The 26795-nt window shown below is 37.5% G+C and overlaps 1 protein-coding gene across 1 annotated transcript; it reads right to left on the bottom strand.

Moving 5' to 3' along the window:
• Positions 1-227: 227 nt before the first annotated feature.
• SPESP1 (sperm equatorial segment protein 1) lies at positions 228-22517 on the bottom strand (the record flags this gene model as incomplete). The annotated part of the gene is made up of 2 exons (XM_082847865.1): positions 228-1201; positions 22448-22517. The coding sequence occupies 2 exons, from the start codon at positions 22515-22517 to the stop codon at positions 228-230; spliced, it is 1044 nt and encodes a 347-aa protein (XP_082703991.1).
• Positions 22518-26795: the final 4278 nt, after the last annotated feature.

Genomic DNA, 26795 nt, shown 5'->3' with positions numbered 1-26795 from the left:
TTAATGAGAAAAAACTACAAACTCCTGAACCAAAATTTTATTTTAAATTGTTAGGTTTTAGTGTATATGAAAACTTTTCATAATACATGACATATAAAGATGTTAGCACATTGAACTACAATAGAAAATATTTTTATACAACTTTTGAATCACTAATATGCTTATTTCTCCTGTGAATGAATGCACAGTTAGCTTAGATCAACTTTGTCATGAATATCAAGTAGTTTTTAAAGTTTTATATTATTGTTTAATAACTTCCTAATGAGGTTTTGAGTTTCTCCTTGACTTACACATAATACTGTTTTTAATATATTGAATACTGCAGTAGCTTTTCCTCTCATCTCTGGTGGAACATATTTAATATCTAAATATTCAGGTAATTTAGATCTAGAATTATACAGCATGTTAATAACAGTTTCAATGTCATCAACTCCATCACTGCTTTGTCCTAGTGGTAACATCTGGGATTTATACATTTTTTCTAATTTATGTTCTGCTGCTGCTGCTAGAGCAAGGCTTCGTTTTAGGTGTTCTTTAGAGGCTCGAATGTCTGCTCTATATTCTGGCTTGAAACTCTCAGGAAGAGGTACCTGTTGCACCTGTGAGCCGGTATCTTCAATTTTTTTCAAAATGTCTTTATTATACAAATTGTGTGGTTCCGGATTTTCCATTTCATAGTTGCCTGAGAGCTGAGGAACACCTTCTGTGGCAATATCCAAGTCAGTGTTCCTACTTATTAAAGAGGTGACACCTTGACTTGTAAATGATTCAGTAACACTTGGCAATTGCTGTGGTGCCTCGGTTTGACTTACAGTTGGCTCTGGCTCTGGCTCTTCTTTCTCAATATAAGGTTCTTTTGCATGTAAATCAACAGAAATGTTATTTGGTTTAATTGACCAGAAAGCTGTACTTTTAGTATGTTTTTTTCCCTCTATTTCCAGTGTGAAGCCCCTAGTAGGGAAAGTTGTAGTTTCTTCACTGACAGGATTGATTAAAACATCATTCTCAGCTGGAGCTTCATCATGTGTAAACTTTACCTCCTTAAATTTTGATACCCTCGATCCTACAGAATCAGCATTATTTGGAGACTTTGATCTTTTCTGATGACCTGGCTCCTTAGTGGGAATACTTAGTACTAGGTTCTGTAAAACTTGTACATAATGATTCAATTTTTGTTCTTCATCAGGCGTCACAGTTATTCCTTAAGGGGAAAAATCCAAACAATAAGTAACATTTATTATCATGTATGACATATTGACAGAATCTACTCACCTAAATTTACTTCATATGCCATCACTTAAAAGTTGAGATAAAGAACCAAGAAATAAAGCACCTTTGACACAGTCAACTCTCATTTAAAGGAACAAAATTATTTTTTCAGATTCTTATTAAAACAGATGAGCAAAATTAGTGCAAAAGTTACATATTAACACAATTCTCTATATCTCTTTGCTTTTACTCTCCCATATAACTTACGATTCAGTAGGCAACTTACTAAAACAAAATTCTTGGTTATGTCCTCTAACACAGTGGTGTGCCATAGTAGGCTTAGAGTGGCTCACCAGAGCCAATTATTAAATTTTTAGGAATTTTGTGAGCCAGATGGTAAACACAGACATTGTTAAAAATTAAATTATCTGAATTTACAATTAAGTAAATGTATTTAAAACAAGGTAATATTCAAAACTTATCACTTTTATTTTATTTCATTTTCCTATTATTTATGCTCTTGAGGTTATTTACATCTAGTATGTTATAAATGCTATATATGCTATATAATGGTATGCCATTGTTTATCTCTTTCACCTCCCTGATGAGTGATATCAAGTAGGTAGTTTGAAATCAACCATGGTGAGAGTATCTGCCTCATGTAAATGGGCAAACACCATAAGTCAGGGTGTACCCACCTCTCGGAAAAGCCAGTTGTTAAACATTTACTGGTATATCACTGCCTTCAACCCAGCAAAAATCTAACTACAGCCTGTGGGTCACATCCACCCAAATATTTTCATTAATAAAGTTTTTTTGGAACTCAGTCAGTCTTGCCCCTTTGTTTATGTATTGTGTATGGCTGCTTTGGGCTGCAGCAGTAGAGTTGAATAGTTGGAACAGAGACGATATGGCCTACGAAGCTGAAAATACTATCTGGCCCTTTACAGAAAAAGTTTACTGATTCCTGGTTTAAATCATCCATATTTTACTCTTACAACAAAATGGCAGTTCTATTTATACTGGTATTTTGCAGTATCTGAGTGGTGAAGCCTCTCATTTCCAATGTGGAAAACGGAAAATATTATTGAATAATATATTCTGAAATTCTGCTCAACTCCCCAACTCCAGAGTCAGAAGTTTTTAATTTTAAGTGCTAGAATTTTGTGTTACATGTAATTTTGAATTGATTTCGCCACTGTCATGGATACAAACTGATTTAATTCAAGGAAGTAAGTCACTTTTTCCCAAACACTAATGAATAACTTCTATCTGAACCCTCCCTCTGCAGGCAAAATGAAATAACAAACTTTCTGCTCAGGAGGCACTTTTATTCAGCTCTTTGGCAAGCACAAAATAGTCCAAAAACGATTTACCTCCTCTCTTCCTTAACTCATCTGTTACAACTTAGAAAGACCAGATGGAATTTTAATCAAAATTGAAATTATATTTCTAAATTTTAAAAATCTTAACCAGAACAGTTTAGTGAGTCAATGTGATAGTGGAAAGACACTAGACTTGTCTACTAGAGATCTAGATTCTAAAAGGAGACTCTGTGTTTTATGTCATGTTCAGAAAAGTCTTGCATACCCCGAGATCCATTTGATGATGATGGGTGAAAAAAGAAAGATAGAGAACATAAGGTAGATTTGTATATTATCCCTATAATTTTTTTTTTTTTTTTTTTGCAGTACGCGGGCCTCTCACTGCTGTGGCCTCTCCCGTTGCGGAGCACAGGCTCCAGACGTGCAGGCTCAGCAGCCATGGCTCACGGGCCCAGCCGCTCCGAGGCATGTGGGATCTTCCCGGACCGGGGCACGAACCCGTGTCCCCTGCATCGGCAGGCAGACTCTCAACCACTGCACCACCAGGGAAGCCCTATCCTTATAATTTTTATGAATCAGTGACATAGCATCATACATTTGTCTGTGAACTGAGAACTTTTTTAATGGATTAGAAGCATGACATACCAAATTCATGTGGGCATTTGCCCCAGAGGAGAGGGAATGGGACTGAAGTTGGTTATTAAAGGGGTCATTAGACTTATCTATAATGTTTTACTCTCTAAGCACACACACACAATCACTTAACATAGTAAACCATTAAAGGTCACATCTTAAAAAGGAAAATAACTTATTTATGTATTCTTATATTTATAAAATGCCTTGTCCTGAATCTAGAGTTTTCCTGAAGGAAAATATTAAGTAAAATGAATTTGTAGCCTAGTGCAGTCAAAAAAAACCTTTCATTCTGGTCCTGGTTCTACCAGTTTCTAGCATCATGACCTTAGGTAACTACCTAATTTCTCTGAACATTTACTTAACTATGAAATTAAGATACTATATCTGCCCTTTTATCTCACAGAACTAAATAAATCAGTTATTTGAAAACACTTGAAAAGCTACAGAGCACTGTATAAGATAATATTATTCTCTATGAAGGCAAAACTGGTTACATTTCTCATTTTAAAATATAAATTTAAATCCCTAAAAAGAAATAGGCTTTGGATTCTATTTAGTAAAAAAACACTAGAAGCTCTCCTGCTAAAGATAAGGAACAAGATCAGAATACTAATATCTCCATTACTCTTTAACATCATGTTGGAGGTATCAGTCAATGTAATGAGACAAGATAACTGGAAGCATGAGAATTGGGAAGAAAAAGATAAAACTATCTTTATATGCAGATGATATAATTATACATTGAGATAACACAAAAGAATCCATTGAAAAGCTACTACATGGAGTAAGAGAATTTAGTAAAGTAGCAAGTTATAAAATCAACATACAAAAATCAATATACAAATATAAACCAGTTAGAAGATAAAATGAGAAATAAGATGCTATTATAACAAAAAATAAAAGAAAATATCAAATCATAAATTTAAAAAGACATGTCCAAAATATATATGAGGAATTGTACTAGGCTGAATATAGACATCCAGAGACCAGGTCCTAATCCCTGGAACCTGTAAATGTTACCTTACAAATAAACGAGTCACAGGTATGAAATATACAGTATGGAGAATATAGTTATAATTATGTAATATCTTTGTATGGTGACAGATGGTAACTAGACTCATGGTGGTGATCATTTTGAAATGTACAGAAATATCCAATCACTGTACTGTGTAACAGGAACTAACATAGTGCTGTAGGTCAATTATACTTCAAAAACAAACAAACAAACAAACTCACAGAAAAAAGAGATTAGATCTATGGTTACCAGAGGTGGGGGGGGGAGGGGAAATTGGATGAAGGCAGTCAAAAGGTACAAATTTCCAGTTATAAGATAAAGACTAGGGACGTAATGTACAATACGCTAAATATAATGCTGACGTACATTACATATGAAAGTTGTTAAGAGAGTAAATCCTAAGAGTTCTCATCACAAGGAAAATTTTTTTTCTCTACTTCTTTAATTTGGTATCTATATGAGATGACAGATGTTCACTAAACTTACTGTGGTAATCATTTCATGATGTATGTAAGTCAAATCACTATTCTGTATACCTCAAACTTATACAGTGCTGTATGTCAATTATAACTCAATAAAACTGGTGGTGGGGGGGAAAGAGAGGTAGATAAACAATAATTTTTTAAAAGAAAAGAAAAGAAGAGTCCATGCAGATGTGATTAAGTTAGGGATCTTGACAAAGGAGATTAACCTGGATTATCTGGGAGGGATCTAAATCCAGTGTTTTTATGAGAGAGAGACAGAGAGATATTTGAAACACACAGAAGAGGAGGAAGTAACACAGAAGAGGAGGCAGAGTAGAGTGAAGTGGTCATAATATAAAGAATAAGAGACAAGGAAAATATTTTCTCCTAGAGCTTGCAGAGGGACCACAACTCTGCCCTACACCTTAATATTGGCTCAGTAATGCTGATTTTAGATTTCTAGCCTCTAGAACTATGAGAGAATAAATTTCTGTTGTTTTGAGATACCAAGTTTGTGGTAATTTGTTATAGCAGTCACAGAAAACTGATACAGGAATATCATAAAATCTTCTGAAAGACATAATGTAAACTTCAACAAACAGACATACCATGTTCTAAGACAAGAAGATTCAAAATAAAAATGCTCAGATGTCAAATTCTCTGTTAATTTTACACTTAATATGCTCCTAGTAAAATATCATTAATATGTTAATAATATTAATGAAGTTATAAAAATAGATTATAAAGTTCATTTGAACAGAGTAAGAATAGCCAGAAAAACAAGAGGCTAGCCCTATTATATATTAAAATATATTGCAAAGCCTCTATTATAAAAATAGTATAGCACTGTACATGAATAGACAGATGAATGGAACAGAAAATACAGGAATAGATGCAATTGCATATTGAAATACAGCTAAAGGTGAGGGAAGGTTTCAATTTATGAATTATTCCAGCTAATAAATGAAGAAGCCATTTATAATTAGAATGTAATTATTTTGCAATGTATCAATGATTATTTATATCACAAAAGACAAAATCAGACATATGCTTCCTGATAAAAGGACACAGTACCACCTATGAAGTGGTCTTGCAAAAAAGGTCAAACCTGAGTCTAACAAGTTTCTCTAGATGTAACTAACAACATATGGAAAGTACAAGAGACAACAAAAGAAAATATAAAGTATACCATGGGCATATACTCAGCAAAATCTAGACTACGGAAAGCTATAGGACATATGATCCAATTTCCTCAACAACTGCAAGGGGAAAAATAGAGATGAAGGAGGAACTACAGATTAAAAGAGAATTAACAAACATATCAATGAATTACATGCATGAATCTTATTTGAATCTGAATTCAATTAAACTGGAAAAGAGAGAATCAGGAAAGTTTGAACACTGACCAAGATATTTGATAATATTAAGAAATTATTATCTTTTTAGGTGTGAAATTCACATTGTTGTAGTTTTTTTAAGGTACTTATATTTTAGTGCTTTATACTGAAATATTTACTGATAAAATTATGTGACGTCTGGAACTTGCTTCTAAATAATCCAAGTCTTAGGAGTTGGGGAGAGGGACCAAGCCTTGGGGAGAGGGATAAAGGAGGTAAGGGGAAAGGAATGTGGGTGGAAATATCAATGAAACAAGATTAATTATAGGTTAATAATAGTTGAAACTGGTTATAGATATATGACGATTATACCATTCTTTCTACTTGTATATATATTTAAACTTCTCCATGATAAAATGTTTTTAAAAACCTGTTTTGGAAAACTTTCAATTCTGGGCAACTATTCATAAGCAAATCTAAAGTCTGCAACCAACAGTGGTTTAAATGCTTCTTAAAAGACATTGCTATTAGATTACAGTCTGCTAAACATTCAATTTTTAATAACTTGTCTCTTCTCAAAGTAGTAAATAGGATATCCAGGTTACTATTAGGCAAATTAGATTGTCAAAGGACAGAAATAGGTGATACTTATTGCTAGTTGATTCCTAAAAGAACTGAAGTACTCATAATCCCTTTATACTGAAACTCAGGCAACTCTAAAAATCCTGTTCATGGCTGCCTAAAAACAGAGCACCCTACCTTCTACCTTGCTTTCCCTCCCCTCTTCATGTACTCTTTGTCTATGCACTGTTCTATTGTTAAATCCATCCTCTCCGCACACACTTCCCACCTCCTTTTTTCATCCAAAAACATCTACATATTTCATATTGACTGCTCTTGCCAGTCAATTTGATCATTATAAAATTGTTCACAAAGCATCTGAAAAAGAATAGATATATGTATATGTATAACTGAATCACTTTGCTGTATACCTGAAGCTAACACAACATTGTAAATCAACTATACTCCAATATAAAATAAATTTTTTTTAAATGTTCACAAAGCAAGGTAGTAAAAGATAATGAAGGCTCAAATATCCCTACAAATGGCCCTGGCCACTGTGAAAATCTGCTTTTCCCCATTCTTCAGGAGGTGCTAGAAAGATGAACAAAATTCAAATTCTTACAAAGACCAGACTACTCTGCTAGAAGTTTGGTTATTATACTTTGGATATTTGCAGTCTACCCTGGTGTACTTTATAATATTCCCTCTATGTTCACCAGTTAGTGATCCAACCAAATACTGCAATGTCTTAGAATGTGGCTAAAGTAAGAATCTCTTCCACCCTGAGAAGCCATAATGCTGCCTGGAAAGTGCCTCAACTAAGTAGAATGGCTACCTGCTAATGCAGGCTTGAGGTTTAACAGGAATCACAGATATGGAGATTATATCAATAGCTGAGCTTGGGACTGCCTGCACTTTTCTTCTTGAAATAATACAGGGAGAATTAGTCACATGACAGAAATAACAGAAAAGTAAACAAAATAGTAAAACTGTAGGAACAAAAGTAGCATGAAATCTGAAGGGGAAATTGGAAAACAGTGATTGAAAAGACCATAACAGCTCTGACTGACTGAGCGATTACTATGTGCCAGGCACTATACTATAGGCTTTGGATGTGAAATGTTCTTTTAAATTAATTAATTAATTAATTAATTTATGGCTGTGTTGGCTCTTTGTTGCTGCGAGCGGGCTTTCTCTAGTTGCAGCGAGCGGGGGCTACTCTTTGTTGCAGTGCACGGGCTTCTCACTGCAGTGGCTTCTCTTGTTGCGGAACATAGGCTCTAGGCGCACGGGCTTCAGTAGTTGTGGCTCACAGGCTTCAGTAGTTGTGGCTCGTTGGCTCTAGAGCGCAGGCTCAATAGTTGTGGCACATGGGCTTAGGTGCTCCGCGGCATGTGGGATCTTCCCAGACCAGGGCTCGAACCCGTGTCCCCTGCATTGGCAGGTGGATTCTTAACCACCGCACCACCAGGGAAGTCCCGTGAAGTGTTTTTATAAAGTGGAAAAGGAGGACACCTAGAAAGGATAAGTAATTTGCCTGATATTATATTTAATTTATAAATGGTAATAAGGGATCCAAAAACAGGCTGCCTTACTTCAAGCAGGTACACATAACAACTACACAATGTTGTCATAAAAAGATGACACTAGGATGCTGGCAAAATAGTAAAAGTATGATAATAAAATTGTTCTGAAGGAATTCAGCTCTATTTTTAAATACACATGAATACTAAAATATCATAAATAAATAGGTAAAATATACAAAATTTTGCTCTACTGTCAACTGGACCAAAATGTATCCCTTTCATGTATTAAGATGTATTGACAATATTAAAAATAACTGATCCAAATTTAACATGTTTTCTTTCTTTCTCTCTTTCCTTCTCTCTCTCTCTCTCTCTCTCTCTCCTTCCCACACCACGCTGTGGGATCTTACTTCCCTGACCAGGGATCAAACCTGCGCCCCCTGCAGTGAAAGCACAGTCTTAACCAGTGGACCACCAGGGAAGTCCCTAACGTTTTCTTAACACAAAGTATGGGTAGGAACTGACAGTCAATGACTTACAAAGGAATATATTCACTTCACACAGAGGTAAAAAAGTAAATTAATTAATTTTGAGTTTATTCTGAGAAAAATAATAAAATCATGATTTAAAATGAGTAATGAGGGCTTTCCTGGTGGCGCAGTGGTTGAGAGTCCGCCTGCCGATGCAGGGGACACGGGTTCGTGCCCCGGTCCGGGAAGATCCCACATGCCGCGGAGCGGCTGGGCCCATGAACCATGGCTGCTGAGCCTGCACGTCTGGAGCCTGTGCTCCGCAACGGGAGAGGCCACAACAGTGAGAGGCCCGCGTACCGCAAAAAACAAAAACAAAAACAAAAATAAAATGAGTAATGAAATATAAAATTTCAATCAACAAACAATAGATTCAAAACACACACTTCCTCCTCATAGAATAGTCAATTAAAGGAGGAAGAAGAGGGTTAAGGAATAACATAAAAGTCAATTAGCATGAAAACTTGCTAAAATTCACTGTTCATAAACAAATGCAAGTTAAAAACAATTTTTCTTTTACCAATTAGGCAGAAAAAAATTTTAAACAATAAAACCTAGGATTGTCATGTGCGTATGTTACTTCTTTAGTAAAAGAAGTAACTTCCTTACTTTCTGATCCCCAGATTTTTCATTAGTCTCTCTCTAGCACGCTGGTCTTTTCTTTATAAAACTTGGGATAATTTTGATTATGTATATATTTAATGTTTGCTAACTGCTACACATGATAAGCTCTTTGAGAGCTGTGACCATGTCTGCTTTGTCTTCTGTTTCCCCTCTTCTAACCAGTGCCTAGCACCATAGTAGATAGTCAAAAGGCATCTGTTAAATGAATGATTAAATGAATGAACCAAAGGCTGGCAAGTATGTAAATTAATTGTACTTCCCATAATTTACCTTAAGGAAATAATCACATGCAAAAAAATTTCTACAGAAGAATGCTGTAGAGGAAAACTAAGCTCCATGTTATGTTTAAGATAAATCTGCTGGTCTAAAGACTGTTTTTTATTGTTTCTTTGTTTTGATTTGGTTTAAGTTTGCTTTTTGTTTGCTTTTGGCTAATAGTCTAAAAATAATTAGGGAGAAAATCTGGACAAGTAAAAAAAGTTCTTATTTAGGCAAAGCAGGCAGTCTTTTTATAATAAAAGATACTGCTTTCACCATATTTTTCTGAATTTCTAAATCTGGTTTATCTAAAACAACATCATAAACATTGTTGTTAAACAGCTCCAATTTTCAGGAAGCCCCTGAACTTCTAAGTGGTTCTTACTAAAAGGCATAATATAAGTTGAGATCACATAAATTTAACTAAATTTGCTTATGTTCTATTAATTTTCTTTTATTGCATTTTATCAATCTCTAAAATAACATCACATTAACATAACTTTAAGAAAATTATAATCTTAGGCAATGTTAAAATATCTTCATGGTTTATCTATTACATATTTTAAAGTATACAATTTAACGGTTTTTAGTATAGCCACAGTTGTGGAACCATTACCACAATCTAAATTTAAAACACCACCCCAAAAAGAAGCCCACCCCTACCCCTCAGCCTTAGGCAACCACTAATCTACTTTCTGTCTCTCTACGAAATGCCTATTCAAGACATTTCATATAAATGAAATCATACAATATGTGTTCTTTTGTGACTAGCTTTTTTCACTTAGTATAATATTTTCTCGGTCATCCATGTTGTAGCATATATCAGTACGTCATTCTTTTTTTTTTTTTTTTTTTTTTTGCGGTACACGGGCCTCTCACTGCTGTGGCCTCTCCCGCCGCGGAGCACAGGCTCCGGACGCGCAGGCCCAGCGGCCATGGCCCATGGGCCCAGCCACTCCGCGGCATGTGGAATCTTCCCAGACTGGGGCACGAACCCGTGTCCCCTGCATCGGCAGGCCGACTCTCAACCACTGTGCCACCAGGGAAGCCCTGTCATTCATTTTTATGGCTAAATAATGGACCATTGTACTGATGTAACCCATTTTGTTTATTCATTCATCAGCTGATGGACATTTGGGTCATTTCTACTTTTTAGTGATTATAAGTAATGTTGCTATGAACATTCATGTACAAGTTTTTGTGTGGATGTATTAATACATTTTCATTTCTCTTGAGTACATGCCTAGGAGTGGAGCTGACACTATGTTTAATCCTTTCAAGAACTACCAAAGCAGTTGCATTCTCACCAGCAGTATATGAGGGTTCTAATTTCTCCATATGATTCCAATACTTGTTATTGTCTGTCCTTTTGATATGGCCATCTCTGTGGGTGTGAAGTCCTATCTCATTGTGGTTTTGACTCATATTTCTCTAACAGCTAATGATATTAAGCACCTTTCCATGTGCCTGTTGACAATCTGTATATCTGTTTTAGAGAAATGTCTATTCTGATAGTTTCCCCAGCTTTTAATTGAGTTGCTTTATTATTACTGAATCGTAAGAATTCTTTATATATTCTGGAGACCAGTCCCTTATCATTTATATGATCTGAAAATATTTTCTCCTACTCTATGAGTTGTCTTTTTACTTTCTTAAAGTTATCATTTGTAGCACAGAAGTTTTAAATTTTGACATAGTTCAATTTATCTTTTTTTTTCTTTTGTTGCTTATGCTTCTGGTGTCATACCTAAGAAACCACTGCCAAATCCAAGGACACAAAGATCTACACCTACATTTTCATCTAAGAGTTTTATAGTTTTAGCTCTTACATTAGATCTATGATCCAGTTTGAGTTAATTTTTGTATATGGTTTGAGGTAAGGGTCTAACTTCATTTTCTTTTCCTGGTGTCCGAGCACCATTTGCTGAAAAGACTATTCTTTTCCCCACTGAATTGTCTTAGCATCCTTGTTGAAAATCAATTGACCATAAGTGTAAGAGTTCCTTTCTGGACTCTCAATTCAATCCCATTAATATATATGTCTATTCCTTTTTTTTTTTAATGTGTGGCACACTTTTATATTTTCTATTCTCTTCTTTCTTTTTAAATTTAATTTTTATTTTATATTAGGGTATACTTGATTTACAATACTGTGTTGGTTTCCAGTATACAGCAAAGTGATTCAGTTATACGTATATATACACCTCTATTCTTTTTCAGATTCTTTTCCCATATAAGTCATTACAGAATATTGAGTAGAGTTCCCTGTGCTATACAATAGGTCCTTGTCGATTATCTATATTATATATAGTAGTGTGTATATGTTAATCCCAAACTCCTATATGTATATGTCTAATCTTATGCCAGTACTACACGGTCTTGTTTACTGCAGCTGTAATACTAAATTTCGAAATCTCCTTGAACTTTGTTCTTTTTCAGGATTGTTATGGGTATCTGAGTCTCTTGCAATTCCATATGAATTTTAGTATGTTTGTTAATTTCTACAAAAAAAGCAGGCTAGGATTTTGATAGGGACTGTGTTGAATGTGGGATCCTCCTGGACCGGGGCACAAACCCGCGTCCCCTGCATCAGCAGGCGGACTCTCAACCACTGTGCCACCAGGGAAGCCCGCCTTTGTATAATTTGACTACATTCTACTCCAATTAATGAACAGTCAAATTATCTTGTTTGGGGTTACTTGTAATTTTTAAAATTGTTTTGTTGTTAAATATACAGTTATCTGATGTATTCTCTATTCAAATTCTTTAATTTTAATTTGAGATTGTTGATGTTTTAATGGACAATTCTTTCTTAGTAGCAGCATTACAATACTAGAGTTTAAGGGAAGGCTGTTTTTTATTAGTATACTTTATCAGATGGATGAAAAATATAAGCAGTTTGATCTGTCACTGTCAAGAATTTTATTTGATTAACCTAATGACTCATGTGGTTATGTGCATAACCTTTCTATATACAAGGTATGCATGTACTACAAACCTTTCTTTTTTATACAAGTTCTTTCTGGTAAACCCAGTTTTGTATGTGCAAGAAATTTAGAAAATTCCAGTCATTTAAATTTCTATGCAAGATTTTATATATTTGCATACATTAAAATATAATGCTTGGGCTTCCCTGGTGGTGCAGTGGTTGAGAGTCCGCCTGCCGATGCAGGGGACACAGGTTCGTACCCCAGTCTGGAAAGATCCCACATGCTGTGGAGTGGCTGGGCCCATGAGCCATAGCCGCTGAGCCTGCGCATCCGGAGCCTGTGTTCCGCAATGGGAGGGGCCACAACGGTGAGAGGCCCACAAACGGCAAAAATAAATAAATAAATAAATAAATTATATATATATATATAGTGCTTGTAAACTAGTTGGTAATATTTTGTTTCTTGGTTTAGGCACTGGTTACACAGGAGCATTAACTATAAAAATTCATTAAGCCATACATTGTGATTATGCACTTTATTCTACATATATTATATATTTAAAATCTCATTTTTGTAACTGTTTTGCATTATAGTTACTAGACATTAACACATTTTTAAATCATTTTTAAAGAACCAGAATTTATAAAATTTAATTTTATCAATAGATGTTATTTTCATTTTAGTTAGCAGAGCTAACTGAAGACATATATAAACCAAGAGTTATATTTACCAGTTTCATTATGCCATAACTTTTATCACTTTAAAGAGGAAGTTAATATAAAATTTCTTAAATTTAAGATTATGAATCTGAAAATAGAACTCATAAGATTTTTTTTCTTCTACCAAAGAGTTAGGAGTGGTTTGGTTCCCCTATCACAGCTAAGAAACTATGGTTTATGTGACCAAAGATATTGTAAATTTTTTTAAATTAAAAAATATGATTTTTAGGTTTAGTTACTCATTTTAAGCTATAAATAATGGTTTTAACACATGTAAATTAACTGGCTTATTTTATTTGCTCAAGAAACTGCATAAAAAACCACTCCAAGAAAACTTAGTGCTCTGTTTTCTGTGCAAATATACTGTACACTAATCAAGTTTTGAAAATGATATTGGGAAGTCTCAAGTTCTTAAAAATACACCATTAAGCACCAATTAAAATATCTAATTTCATGAATATATCTAACTGAATAAAACTTCAATTGGTAATAGGTGTGAAAAAAAAATTTCTTCTACAACATCTATTTAAAAGAATGGAAATATATAAATGTATTTTTTGTAAACATCCCAAAGGCTACACCTTTATCTGTTTCTGGAGAGACTTCCTAATCAGTAAAGCTAAAACGCATTAAGTGTTTTAACTAACAATTTTTTCCAGAAAAACCTTACTCTCAAAAAAGGGGTGGGGGGAGAGTTTTTATGCTCCTAAAAAGTGACAGCATGCCAAAAATTACAATAAAATGTAATGACAGTAATAAAATGCTAACATTAAAAAGCTTATTTAGAAACACACCTAGTTCCTTTGAGACTAAAATTTTAAAAAAGGAAAAAACATGTCACCCTAAATCTTGGCCAAAGAACCAATAGTTTCTAAGCCAAATAAAGAGGAAAACTAAACCACTCCCACTTCTTCTTTGGTTAAAAAAGAGTGGGCGTGGGGGTTTGATTTCTTTTAAAAGATATATAACCTCAAATTTGGGAGCTTTAATATGAAAAATCTTTACTTCAAAGGGTAATAAAATATAGGGTAATAATAACAGTAGGTAATTTTAATATATCTTTGGGAAGTTATTTAATGTAACAATTTAAAATTTCAGAAGAATATTGGTCAATTTTAGGTCTTTTTAAAAATTTTGCTTTTAAAAAAGTACTTTTATGTGTTTTACTTTTATGGTGATTGTGTAGTTATCACAGAATACAAAACTGGAAAGCAAATAGGGCACATCCAAATCTATGCAGAATTTGGGTTTTTGCACTTGAGGTCCACATAGCTAAACTTTTCAAGAACTGTACTGAACAACACATAAATAAAATGTGAATATGAGATCTCACTTGAAATGTGTTACAAACCAAACACTTGGTATCTTAAAAACTGGTTATTATAAAACTTATACAATACTGTAAAGTCACAAGGACCAACAGAATTCTTCCATTAAAATGTGCTATGTAGAGTCTACCTTTTATAGTCCTCTGATAATACTTAATATGAATTGTATTTTACTTTGACATTAACTTGGTTATAATTACTGACATTCTTAATTATGAACCTGCAAACTAAAACAAGTTTAGATTAATAGCATAGGTATTTATCTAAAGATTTTTAAAAGAAAAAAACTTGAGGTTTGGCATCAAACTGATTTTAAAGTAAACAGAATGTTGCTAGTAAAATAATGTACACTGGTTAATTGCCTATAATAATTAAAAATTAAAGAACAATTTTAGATAAACTCTCAAAATATTGAATTTATTTACAGTCTCTCTAAATTATTTAGAGTACTATGAATCACTACTCAGATAAAATTCCATCTAAATAAATTAAATGGATATCTGATAGTCAATTAAGACTTCTCTCTGCTTTCCAACAACTAGTACCTTATACACAAACTGGAAAATAATATAGACAAAAGCACTGTAAACTTAATTCCAACATATTTTGACCAAAATAAAAACAGGGGCTTCCCTGGTGGCACAGTGGTTGAAAGTCTGCCTGCCAATGCAGGGGACACGGGTTCGTGCCCCAGTCCGGGAAGATCCCACATGCTGCGGAGCAGCTAGGCCTGTGAGCCATGGCCGCTGAGCCTGCGCGTCCAGAGCCTGTCCTCTGCAACGGGAAAGGCCACAACAGTGAGAGGCCCGCGTACCACAAAAAATAAATAAATATAAATAAAAACAGGTCATCACATAATTCCCATGCATGTCCTACTTAGGTACTCTTGTTTACTTGTAAAACACACTGCCTCTTCCATAAGCCCCAAATAAAATGTTTTAAAACAATATATCTGGACTTCCACTTCCAAAAAGATAGAAAACATGTATTTTTCCCCATATCCTTACTACTAAGCACAGTTAAAACCCCTGAACATTATATGTAAGACAAGCATGAGATGAGAAGACTTGGAAAGGTGGAGAGAGGAAGAGAGACCAACTAGGGACTTCAGGACCTGAGTAATGACACAGCAGTGAATTCCCTGGGATTTCTTTTTGCCACATATACCCTAGACTGGGGACTGGAGATGCTGGCAATCCAGAAACACCAATGGACACAGACAAAAACGGCTCCAAGAAAAGACTGCTCTCTGCATAGCCAAAGGACCAGGAAAAGAATAGCTGAGCAAGACAAAAAAAATTTTTAAGAAGCTAAAACCACAGAAAACACTGCAATCCTACCCCTCCACCAGCAAAGGCTGAGTGGAGAACATAGACTTTCACCCTCATCAAGCTTCACTGAGCTGCCCCGACCCCTCTGCCCTTATCCCACAGAAATGCCGCTGCAAGCGTGAATACCTCTTCTCTTCAAGTAGAGAAGACTAAGCAAGGAGCTAGGACTTTCTTCTCCACCCTGTGTTAACAACACAACACTCCCCATCCACCACTGAAGTGGTGTCAGAGGTCTATTTAAATCTGTAGCAGAAGAGCTAAAGAGATGTAAGAGATGATACAGATGTTTGAATTATCTGACAGGGATTTAGAAGTAGCCATCATAAAACTGCTTCAACAAGCAATTATGAACATGTTTGAAACAAATGAAAAATAGAAAGTCTTAGCAAATAAATAGAAAATCTCAGCAAAGAAATAGAATATATAAGGATGAATTCAGTTTTAGAACTGAACAACACAATAACTGAAATGAAAAACTCAATGGGTAGGCTCAACAGCAGAAAGAGGAAAGAAGCAGTGAAGTGGAAGAAGAACAATAGCAATTACCCAATCTGAATAACAGAGAGAAAATGAAAAAAAAAATTGAACAGAGCCTCAGGGTCTTGTGAGACTGCACCGAAAAGATCTAACATTCATGTCATCTGAGCCTTGAAAGGAAAAAAGAAAAAGGATAAGTCTGCAAAAGCATTCAAAGACATAATAATGGCTGAAAATTTCCCAAATTTGGCAAAAGACATGAATTTACAGATTCAAGAAGCTGAGTGAATCTCAAACAGAATAAACCCAAAGAAATCCATGTTAAGACATACCATGGTCAAGCTTCTGAAAACTCTAGAGACAAAGAAAAAAATCTTGAAAGAAGCAAGTTAAATGACAATTTGAATTCTCATGAGAAATCATGAAGGTCAGAAGGGAATGGCATAATATTTCTCAAGTGTTAAAAAGAAAAGGACTGTCAACCTAGGAATTCTTTATCAAGGGAAAATATCCTTCAGGAATGAAAGGATAATCAAGACCTCTCTGATGAAGGAAAATTAAGATAAGTTGTGGCGAGAAGACCTACCCTAAAAGAATGACTAAATGAAGCTCATTAAACAGAAAGGAAATGATAAAAGAAGGAATCCTGAACGTTGAAAAGGAAGAAAGAATAATGGAAGGAGGGAAAATATGGGTAAATTCAGTGAGCTTTTCTTTTCCTCTTGAGTTTTCCAAATTAAGTTTGAGGGTAAAAGAACATAAAGGGAGGTAAGGTCTCTACATTTCACTGAAACTGGCAAAATACTGAAACCAATAGATTGTGATGTTATGTATACATAATGTAATACCTAGACAGTACAAAGAAACACACTCAAAAACACTACAAGTCAAGATGGAATTCTAAAAATATCTGTATCTCTCAATATAAGATGGCTGCTATCTGATCATGTGCTTAAAATGCAATTTATGTTTTATTAAAAAACTAAGGCCTTAAAGCCCAATAATATTGTTAATTTAAATTAAAAAATTGGTATGACATTAAATACCTGGTAAGTTAAAAGTACTAGCAAAATGTTCCATATAACTGGGGGAAACCTAGTAGCTCAGTAAAGAAGGAAAGATCAATTTTTAAACTTTTCACATAACGACAAAAAAAGTTAAAGTTCAATGGAATATGTCTGGTCATTGTGCTTTAAGAACTCGTATGTTTTTACTTTGCCCTTGGCCTGTAATCTTGATACAGCAACTGGTGATTGTACCCAAAATTTAACCAAAATCATGGATGCTCATCTTTTAAAAGGTTCAAATATAACTAGGATTTTTATTACCACAAGAGTGAAAACCAGAATGGCTTTATCAGTAAAGAACTCATGTATATAAAGCTTAACATACACCCACACACTGAATCATTTATAGGTGGGCCAGACTCTGGCTGAATGTCTTAACTTCGGAGAACAAATTGCTTGTATTTTCCGTCCATGTCATGAAATGGGCTCACAAAGAATAGATTTCCCATACTCTACAGAAGTGTTGCAAGTAAGAATTAATACCTGAAAGCTGTCATCATGTAAGAACTGCCAGCTAAAACACCAACACCTTCAAATTAAAATGAACTTGAATAACTGAGCTGAAGTGCTTCCAACTCAAATCAAAGTTGTAATAACTATGCTTCATTAGAGGTGTGTACTCAAAAAATGATCACAAAAACAAACACTGCATCTTGTTATTCTTCCAGCAGTTTTCTTATAATTTGTTAACTCAAATTTTAATTTTTGCTGGCAGGTAAAACAAACAAGTAATTATGTTTATATTAATTAAATGTCCTGTTAAAGAAACATAACATTAGGGCTGGGGATAGGGGCAATAGGGAGAGAGGCTGGTAAAAGGGTACAAACTTTCAGTTATAAGAAAAATAAAGCCTGAGGATCTAATGTATAATATGGTGACAACAGTTGATGATACACACAAAAATGTAAAGATGTGAGGTGATATGTGTTAATTAACTCGATGGTGGGAAGTCTTTCACAACATATACATATGTCAAATCATCACATTGTACACTTTAAATATATTATAATTTTATTAGACAATTATGCCTCAATGAAGCTGAAAAAAAAAGAAGAAATATAACTTTATGGCTTTGCACTTCTTGGTATTTATGTTTTTGGGTAGTGTCTTTCTTCCCCCACTGAATACAGGCTCTCCCTATGTGACTGTCTTGGCCTGTTACAGGACATTAGCAAATCTGACACTGCATAGGCTTTATAAGAGCTTGTGTACAGGGGGCTTATAAAGCTCCCTCTTGGAAGCTAGTTGCCATGGTATAAAGACACTCGGGCTAGACTACTCAAAGATGAGAAGTCATGCAGAGAAAGACCCTGGAATATGAGCAGCCATGTTGGATGCTCTCATCCAAGTTGAGCTTCCTCAGCTCCACCATATGAAGCAGAACTGCCCAGCTGAGTCCAGACAACCCACAGAATCGTGAGAAATAATAAAATATGGGGGTGGTCTTTTATGCTGCAACAGATAACCAAAACAGCTTCACTAAATTATATTTTGAAAAAGGAACACAAATTTAGTTTAGGTAAAGAGTTAAAAATCAGGAAGTTATCCTATGAGTACTGTTAAAATTTAATCAGAACCAAAACAAATTCATGACCTTAAAATATATCTCTTCTAGTTCTGTTGAGTAAAGTAACCTAAATAATAATATCACCCAGCACTGATATGCATCCCAGATACTTTGGTCTCTAATACCATGTTCTACTCTGTCTCCTCAAAAGGAGGGCTAATCCCATTCAGAACACGGAATATACAAAGTGGTCTTGGTACAACTGCTTAATGTCAGAAAACAAGAAATCTTTAAAAATACATGAGATCCTATCAAAAGAACACAGAAGACAGCTGAAAAGAACAGAAAAACAGAACTTTTTCCCCATAAAATATTAATAGACAGGCTAATGAAACTACCATACCTCCAAAGGCCACCCTCTGGACATTTGCATTAGAAGACATGCTCCTCATTATCTAAAACATTAACGAAGTGTGTCATGACATTCCGTTCACAGGTTTGAAAGACTCTCCCAAGTGCCATGGCCTTGGGCCTTGAAACAGTGAAAAGTGAACGTGCAGCACCAGAACCAAGCGAATTTTACCTTTTTAATGTTCTTGAAATAAAAGGAATCTGCTTTTCCTTCCAGTTTTTCCTTTTCAATTCCATCAATTGCCAATAGATTTGAATAATTATTGCCTTACTACTACTTCCCTTGCCTTCTGTGGTCCATTAGGACAAAAGCCTTCCTAAAGACAAAAAAGACTCACATATTGAGCCTTCTTTTAGCACTAACCTAGAGAACCAAGTTAAGAGTTTTTGTTGTCCTAGCTTAAAACAATCCTCTATTATTACCTCTACTCTTGCTGATTTATCCAAAGAGATGACTAGGAAAAAACAAGTTATTCATGAGATACCCAAAAAAAGGCCCTAAAACTATTTATGACTTAGGTTGTGCTGTGTTTTCATTTTTGAAATCTATTTCACATTCTTGCATTTATAGCTTCAGGCCCATGAATATCTAATGACTTAAAATTATAAAAGGCAGATTATATAATTTATTTTAATAGTAGTTAATAGTACTTAAATATATAACTATTATGTTAATATTACTTTAGAAGTTATACTTTTTTAAAAAAGCAAAAAGTATTCTCTTTAAAAAGAAAAAAGTAAGTTGTACAATGCAATGCATTAAAGAGGCATGATTTTTTTTTTTTTTTGGGTACGCGGGCCTCCCACCGCCGCGGCCCCTCCCGCCACGCAGCACAGGCTCCGGACGCGCAGGCCCAGCGGCCACGGCCCACAGGCCCAGCCGCTCCGCGGCATGCAGGACCCCCCCAGACCGGGGCACGAACCCGCCACCAGGGAAGCCCAAGAGGCATGATTTTTAAAACTGAAAAAATACAACTAAAACTAAGGAAAAATCAAATATAAGGAAATTAATTAAATGTATATAAATTTAAGTACATAGTAAAAAGATGTTTATCCAGCATCATCAGGATCTATGTGTATGTAGACGAGTGCAGACTGCTGTACACCCAACTCTCATTTGTATCAAGCTGAATTTAGATTAAACTGGTACTAGCTAATCTTGGGTTGGGCCTATTAAAAAGGTATGAGTAGTTACAAGAAGTACTGATGTTTTCAACAACTGTAATTACTTAATACATACCTGTGATGTTTGTATAAGATAACCTCAAAACTGTCTTGTATTCTAAAAAAAAAATTGTTAAAGATGCACTTTTCATTATGAAAACCTATTTGCCTTTTCTCTGGCATGAGAGCATTTTTTTATATGACTCTCTTGCCAACACCGTTGGAATAGTGGACATACAAAATAAAGAATACATAACTGACTTAAATCAAACACAATGATGAGCCTAGTTTCACAGAGAAAGTAGCCATGTTAGCATTGCCCTACATATCCCTCAAGCCCTTCCATGGAAAAGACGTGAAGTACATTTTCTAAGGTATCTTCTATGATCTGTGACCTGTATATATTTTCCTCATGTCTTGTATCATCTATATCTTCAACACAAAATCATTCCTTTTTCTGAGAAGTATCTTTTCATTTCCTACAAGCCTTAAGAAAGTTTAGGTTAAGAGGGTACAAAGAAAAAGCACAGGCCATGGAATTATGGAGTTAGGCCGGAGACTGTGCTGGGTATCCAGGTATTGCTGACCAGCAGTCTCAGAGAGTACTGTGTGACAGAATTAATGTCACTTCAACTAAAGTCTGCATATATGTTAGTCAGTGTGACCTACTGCTCTACAACTACCAAAAGGCAATAGCTGGTGTTAGTAATAATGACCACTAGACAGCAAGAAAAGAATATTATCCTCTTCAGTGTGTTCTGTTCCTTTACCGCAAAAAAGAAAAATTTTACAAAGACTTTTGTTTAGAACAGCTATCATAAGGGCTAGTATTGAAAGGGCTAACTTTAGTTATCTAGGGCACTTTATTCAGAACTTTATCCACTACTATTTATGACTTAGGTTGTGCTGTGTTTTCATTTTTGAAATCTAATTTTTAACTAAGACCTTCTAACAAGTCTGAAATACAGCTCTGCATAGCTAGCATGTACTTTAGTACTTTTTTCACACCTACCGGTTAAATTTTATTTAGATAGTTAAATCAAACCCCAACATTACTAGATGCTACAATGAACTGCAGTTAGACTAGATGAACAAGCCTCATGGTCCTATCTGGAATATCAGCTATCAGACACTTAAATACTTAAACACCTCGAGGCGTCCGTGTGATGTTAATAGTCTCAGCACCCCTGAATATGACCTTATTAGTTTTCAGCCACGGGGGAGGGACAAGTGGGAAGCTGTAATTCTGCTCAGCTAGGGTTTTGAATCCTGTGCACCCGAGGATGCTCTGTGGAAGTGCATAGGAGGCCAGCGAGCGTCCCAGACAGCTGCCCGCAATCCACATGCTCTCCCCGTTTAACCACAGGCTCAAACTCCTTCTGTAAAGGGCCAGAGAGCAAATAGTTCAGATTTTGCAGCCCATCCTGTCTCCGTGGCAACTACTGGACTCTGCAGTTAAAAGGCGGGAAAGCAGCCTGGACAACACATAAAAGAATGAGCTGGCTGTGTTCCAGGAAAACTTAACGAACAATGAAATTGGAATTTCGTACTTCCTGCGCAAGTCACGAAAAGATCACATTTCACATTCACGGCTAAAAATGTGCAAACCATGCCCAGCCAGCCAGCCAGCCATACCAAAGCCGGCCGCCCGGGCCCTCTGGGCGCAGGTGGCCCACCCCGCTTTATCACAGCTGCAGCGAGTCTCCGGTAAACGGGGTCAGGGGAACAAGGACCGTCTCCGCCGGGGTGAAGAGGTCACCCCCGCGGCCCCAGGGACCCAGCCCGGCACAGCCCGGTCACGTTTGGGATCCACTGCCTGGATCGCTGCCTGGTCGCGCGCAGGTGGGGTCGGAGTAGGACAGGGACAGACCTCGGTACCAGAGGTAGGACTCCTGGACAGTGGAGCTGGGGAGGCATGCAGGACCAAGAAAAGGAAGAGCCGGGTCTTGGACGGGCCCTGAAACCCGGGAATTTCCCCCAGCAGTGTCCCCTGGGGTGGCTGCTACCTCGGGCCGGTCACTCACTCAGATACGTCGGCACGGACGAAGTCCATAGCAACAGCGAAACTAGAAGGACTACGAACTTCATGGGCATCGTCCGCAGCACTCCACCATACGTCGGGAACGTCCTGGGGCCGCGTGGCCGGTTACCTCAGGCCGAAAAGGGATGGCGTCGGCGGCCGACGCTCCTACCTCAGGGCCGTGGGCGCCAGGCAACGGTTGCCTCCAGCGCGCAAGCCCAGAGGCGGTGGATGAGGGGATCGCGAACGGCCGTGGCCCCACCCACTCTTAGCGCCGCGCAGAGGGGCGGGGCCACGGTGCCTCGCCCCTCCCTCGTGCACGTGCTTGCTAAGGCTTCGCGGGCCTCCGAAAGTCTTGACACCCCGGGGAATACTGGGGCTTTAAGTGTGGGTGTGCGGTGGCGTCCGCCCATGCGGGAAACTGGACTTGTAGCTGTGCCTAAAACAAGGCCTCTGCGCAGAAGGAAGTGTCTCATGGAAGAGATAGATAAATAACCGGCCATTACAACAGCGTGGAAGTGCCGTAATGGGGAAACACTAGGCACTGTACAGATCAGAGGAGGGGCCCCCTATTCCAAAGGGCAGGGACGGGGGAGGTTGCCTAGATGGAGGAAAGCTTGGAGCTCCCCAAGAACTGAAAATAGTTCAGTCTAATTGCCAGGGCGGGGGAGGGGCAGTTGTTGGAGGTGAGGGAGGAGAGCTAGGTAGAAACATTTAAAGCCGCCTTAAGGGGCTTTTTTCAAAAGATTGCATTACATTTTTTGGAAAAGACAAAACTATAGCTGTAGAGAATAGAACAGTGGTCATCAGGGGTTAGGGATGGGGAAGGGCTTGACTATAAAGGGATAACATGAGGGGTTCGGAGGGAGGGTGATGGAGTGTTGTGGTGACCGCAGAATCTATATGTGTGTTAAAAGTCACAGAACTGTAGAATCAGTTTTACTGTATGGTAATTTTTTTAATTTACAGACACGCATATCTCTGCCTCAGGAAGCAAGGGCCTTGGATCTTATTCTGAAGTGGGGAGAGAATGCAAGGTTATGAGCTGGGAAAGGTGTAATTCGATTTGCACTTCAGAAAGCTTACTATCCTTGCAGTGTCAAGAGTGGGTTGGAGGGGGAATTCCCTGGTGGTCCCATAGTTAGGACTCAGGGCTTTCACTGCTGTTGCCTGGGTTGGATCCCTGGTCAGAGAGCTAAGATCCTGCAAGCCATGAAGCATGGCGAAAAACAAAAACAAAAAGAAAGTGGGTTGGAGGGAAGCAAAACTAGAGGCAGGTAACCAAGTTAGGGGCCTGATCCAGTAATCCAGGCACCATTCACTGATACAGTCCTGAACTCACAGTGACAGAGGACATGGGACATGTGGACTGATTTGAGAGACGTTTAGAGCTAGAATCAACAAGACTGGGGAATTAATTGAAAGTGAGGAATGAGAGACATGAATGCTCATGTCTCTAGCTTGGTCACCTCACATGGGTGTGAAATGGGGGTTACAGGGGTGGCAGGGGTGGAGGAAGAAGCTAAGTTTAGTTTCAACATTGTTCTATTGAGATGGGCTTGGGGCTTCCTACTGGAGTGGCCTGTCCAGTGACCAGATGGACATAGGGCTCTGGAGGTAGCTGAGAATGGAGCTGGAGGTTTAGGAGGCATCAACATTTAGAAGTAGGCATGTATGAGATTGCCTGAGGAGATGTAAGCAGGTAGGTTAGGGGGTCCCAGGAGAAGGAGAACCAGGAATGGCTTCGACATAAGAGAAGCCATTTTGGCCTAAGCCACTTTGTGATCTAAGCCTGGCCACAATGCTTGCCCTTAAACAGGTCTCAGTAATAATGATCTTAAGAAAGGTAAGGGAATGCAGGAACAAAGGAAAAGCAGTCAAGAAATAAATAAATTTTATTCAGGAATAAAACAGAGTCCTAGCTCCTCCTCAAGGGATGTACATGACTATGTGATATAGTCTTTGAGTTCTGCAGGAACTAAGGCCCCTATCCAGGTGGTGATGTTGACCCTCCTAATTTCACCCAACTAAAGCTTCGACTGTGTCGACCTTTGCCCCAATTCTATAGTGAATTTTCCTCTGTTCAAGCCCCTTCATGAATATGCATATACCCTTAGCTTAAAACTTCCCCGGTTTTGGTGTTTGAGGGAGACACCTCCTACCGGGGAGAGATCTCCAGTGTTCTCCTTACTTGCTGCAAGTAATAATAAATCCATTCTTCTCCTGATCTTTGGCCTGGTTGTGTCTTTTAGCTCAACACCCACCAAGAGGTGAACCCAGTTTTCGGGTATCAGAGAGTTTTAGAGTGACAAGGTGATTAGGCGTAAGACAGGTCCCTGGGAAATATGGGCAGGCTAGAAAGAGGAGGACAGACCTGCAAAGGAGACTGAATATGGGGAGAAGAAACCTAGGAGAACATAGAAGCTTTTCAAATGCTTTTAGGAAGTCAAACAAGAGAAGGACTTAGATTTAGCAACAAGATCTTGGGCAGAAGCAGTTTCAGTGGAGTGGTTTGGGCAGAAGCCAGACCACAGTGAGTTGAGGAATGAGTAAGAGGTGAGGATGCGGTGACAGCTAATACAGATAGCTTTTTCAAGATTGGGGCAGGAGTCTTTATGCGCTCTACCAGTGCTTAATGCAAGTACGGCAGCCTTCTAGACTCAAACAGTTACAGCTATTTGGAAAGCAATTTGGAATATGGAACAAAATCCTTAACATAATATAAATACTATTATGTAAATTACATAATACAAATTTGGAGTGGGATGAGGGAGTGTGTCCTAAGATAACCATAATGGATCATTTATAATATAATTTTAAAAAATAAGAGAATGGTAAATTATATTTGTTGGTTAGAATACTGGGCAACCATTAAAATGATGCTTATAAAGTATACCTAATTTGGGAAAATGTTCAAGTTGTAGTAGATCATATTTGAGGTATTAACTCAGGTCTCACCCTCCCTGGGCTTCCTTGTCCTGTTACCTTTCATTCCACCATTGAGATATTAGTGCACTTGCCTCAGGGAAGACCAGCTAGAATCTCAGAGACTTAAAAGAAGGGTTGGGGCTTCCCTGGTGGCGCAGTGGTTGAGAGTCCGCCTGCCGATGCAGGGGACATGGGTTCGTGCTCGGTCCGGGAAGATCCCACATGCCGCGGAGCGGCTGGGCCCGTGAGCCATGGCCGCTGAGCCTGCGCGTCCGGAGCCTGTGCTCCGCAACGGGAGAGGACACAACAGTGAGAGGCCCGTGTACCGCAAAAAAAAAAAAAAGAAGGGCTGATTATTTTTTCAATTCACGGTGGGGTTGAAAGTCAAAGCACTTTTGTAGGAGCTGCTGCTTGGGTAAAAAGTTTTGTTAATTTGTTTTGTTGGTGTTTTAGTGGACATGCTTGGCTTTGGATATCAAAGGTCAAGGAAACTGGACAGCAGGAGAGCAAAAACCATAGATTGGATGTGGATTCAGGAGATGGAAGGTCTGCTTCCCCCATGCAGGGTAAAATTTCTGGGAGCAGAGAAGGGAGTTTGTAGTTTGCAGACAGAAGCCTGGACAGGTTTGGGGGTTGCAAAGATTGTTTGTGTCTCCCTTTCCAGGATAGAGTTCAAGGGAATTGGGTGAAGAGCTTTAAGTGAGAGTTTCAAATAAGATATCTGTTTGAGGGCTTCCCTGGTGGCACAGTGGTTGAGAGTCCACCTGCCGATGCAGGGGACACGGGTTCGTGCCCCAGTCCGGGAAGATCCCACATGCCGCGGAGCGGCTAGGCCCATGAGCCATAGCCACTGAGCCTGCACGTCCGGAGCCTGTGCGCCGCAACGGGAGAGGCCACAACAGTGAGAGGCCCGTGTACGGCAAAAAAAAACAACAACAAAGATATCTGTTTGAGATAAATTGATTAAAAAGATGTGGTATATTATATATAAATACAATGGAATACTATTCAGCCATAAAAAATAATGCCATTTGCAGCAACATGGATGGGCCTAGATATTATCATACTAAGTGAAGTAAATCAGGCAGAGAAAGACAAATATCATATGATATCACTTGTATGTGGAATCTAAACTATGATCCAAATGAACTTATTTACAAAACAGAAATGGACTCACAGACATAGAAAACAAACTTATGGTTACCAAAGGGGAAAGTTCAGGGGGAGGGATAAATTAGGAGTTTGGGATTAGCAGATACAAACTACTATATATAAAGTAGATAAACGACAAGGTCCTACTGTATAGCACAGGGAACTATGTTCAATATCTTATAATAAACTATAATGAAAACAGAATATGAAAAAGTGTATATATATATAACTGAATCACTGGGCTGTACACCAGAAACTAAGACAACACGGTA

The sequence above is a fragment of the Leucopleurus acutus genome, assembly GCF_964270905.1.
Source record: "Leucopleurus acutus genome assembly, chromosome: 1".
NCBI classification, from domain to species: Eukaryota; Metazoa; Chordata; class Mammalia; order Artiodactyla; family Delphinidae; genus Leucopleurus; species Leucopleurus acutus.
The sequence above is the reverse complement of the archived record's forward strand: the minus strand, read 5'-3'. Positions and strand labels throughout refer to the sequence as shown.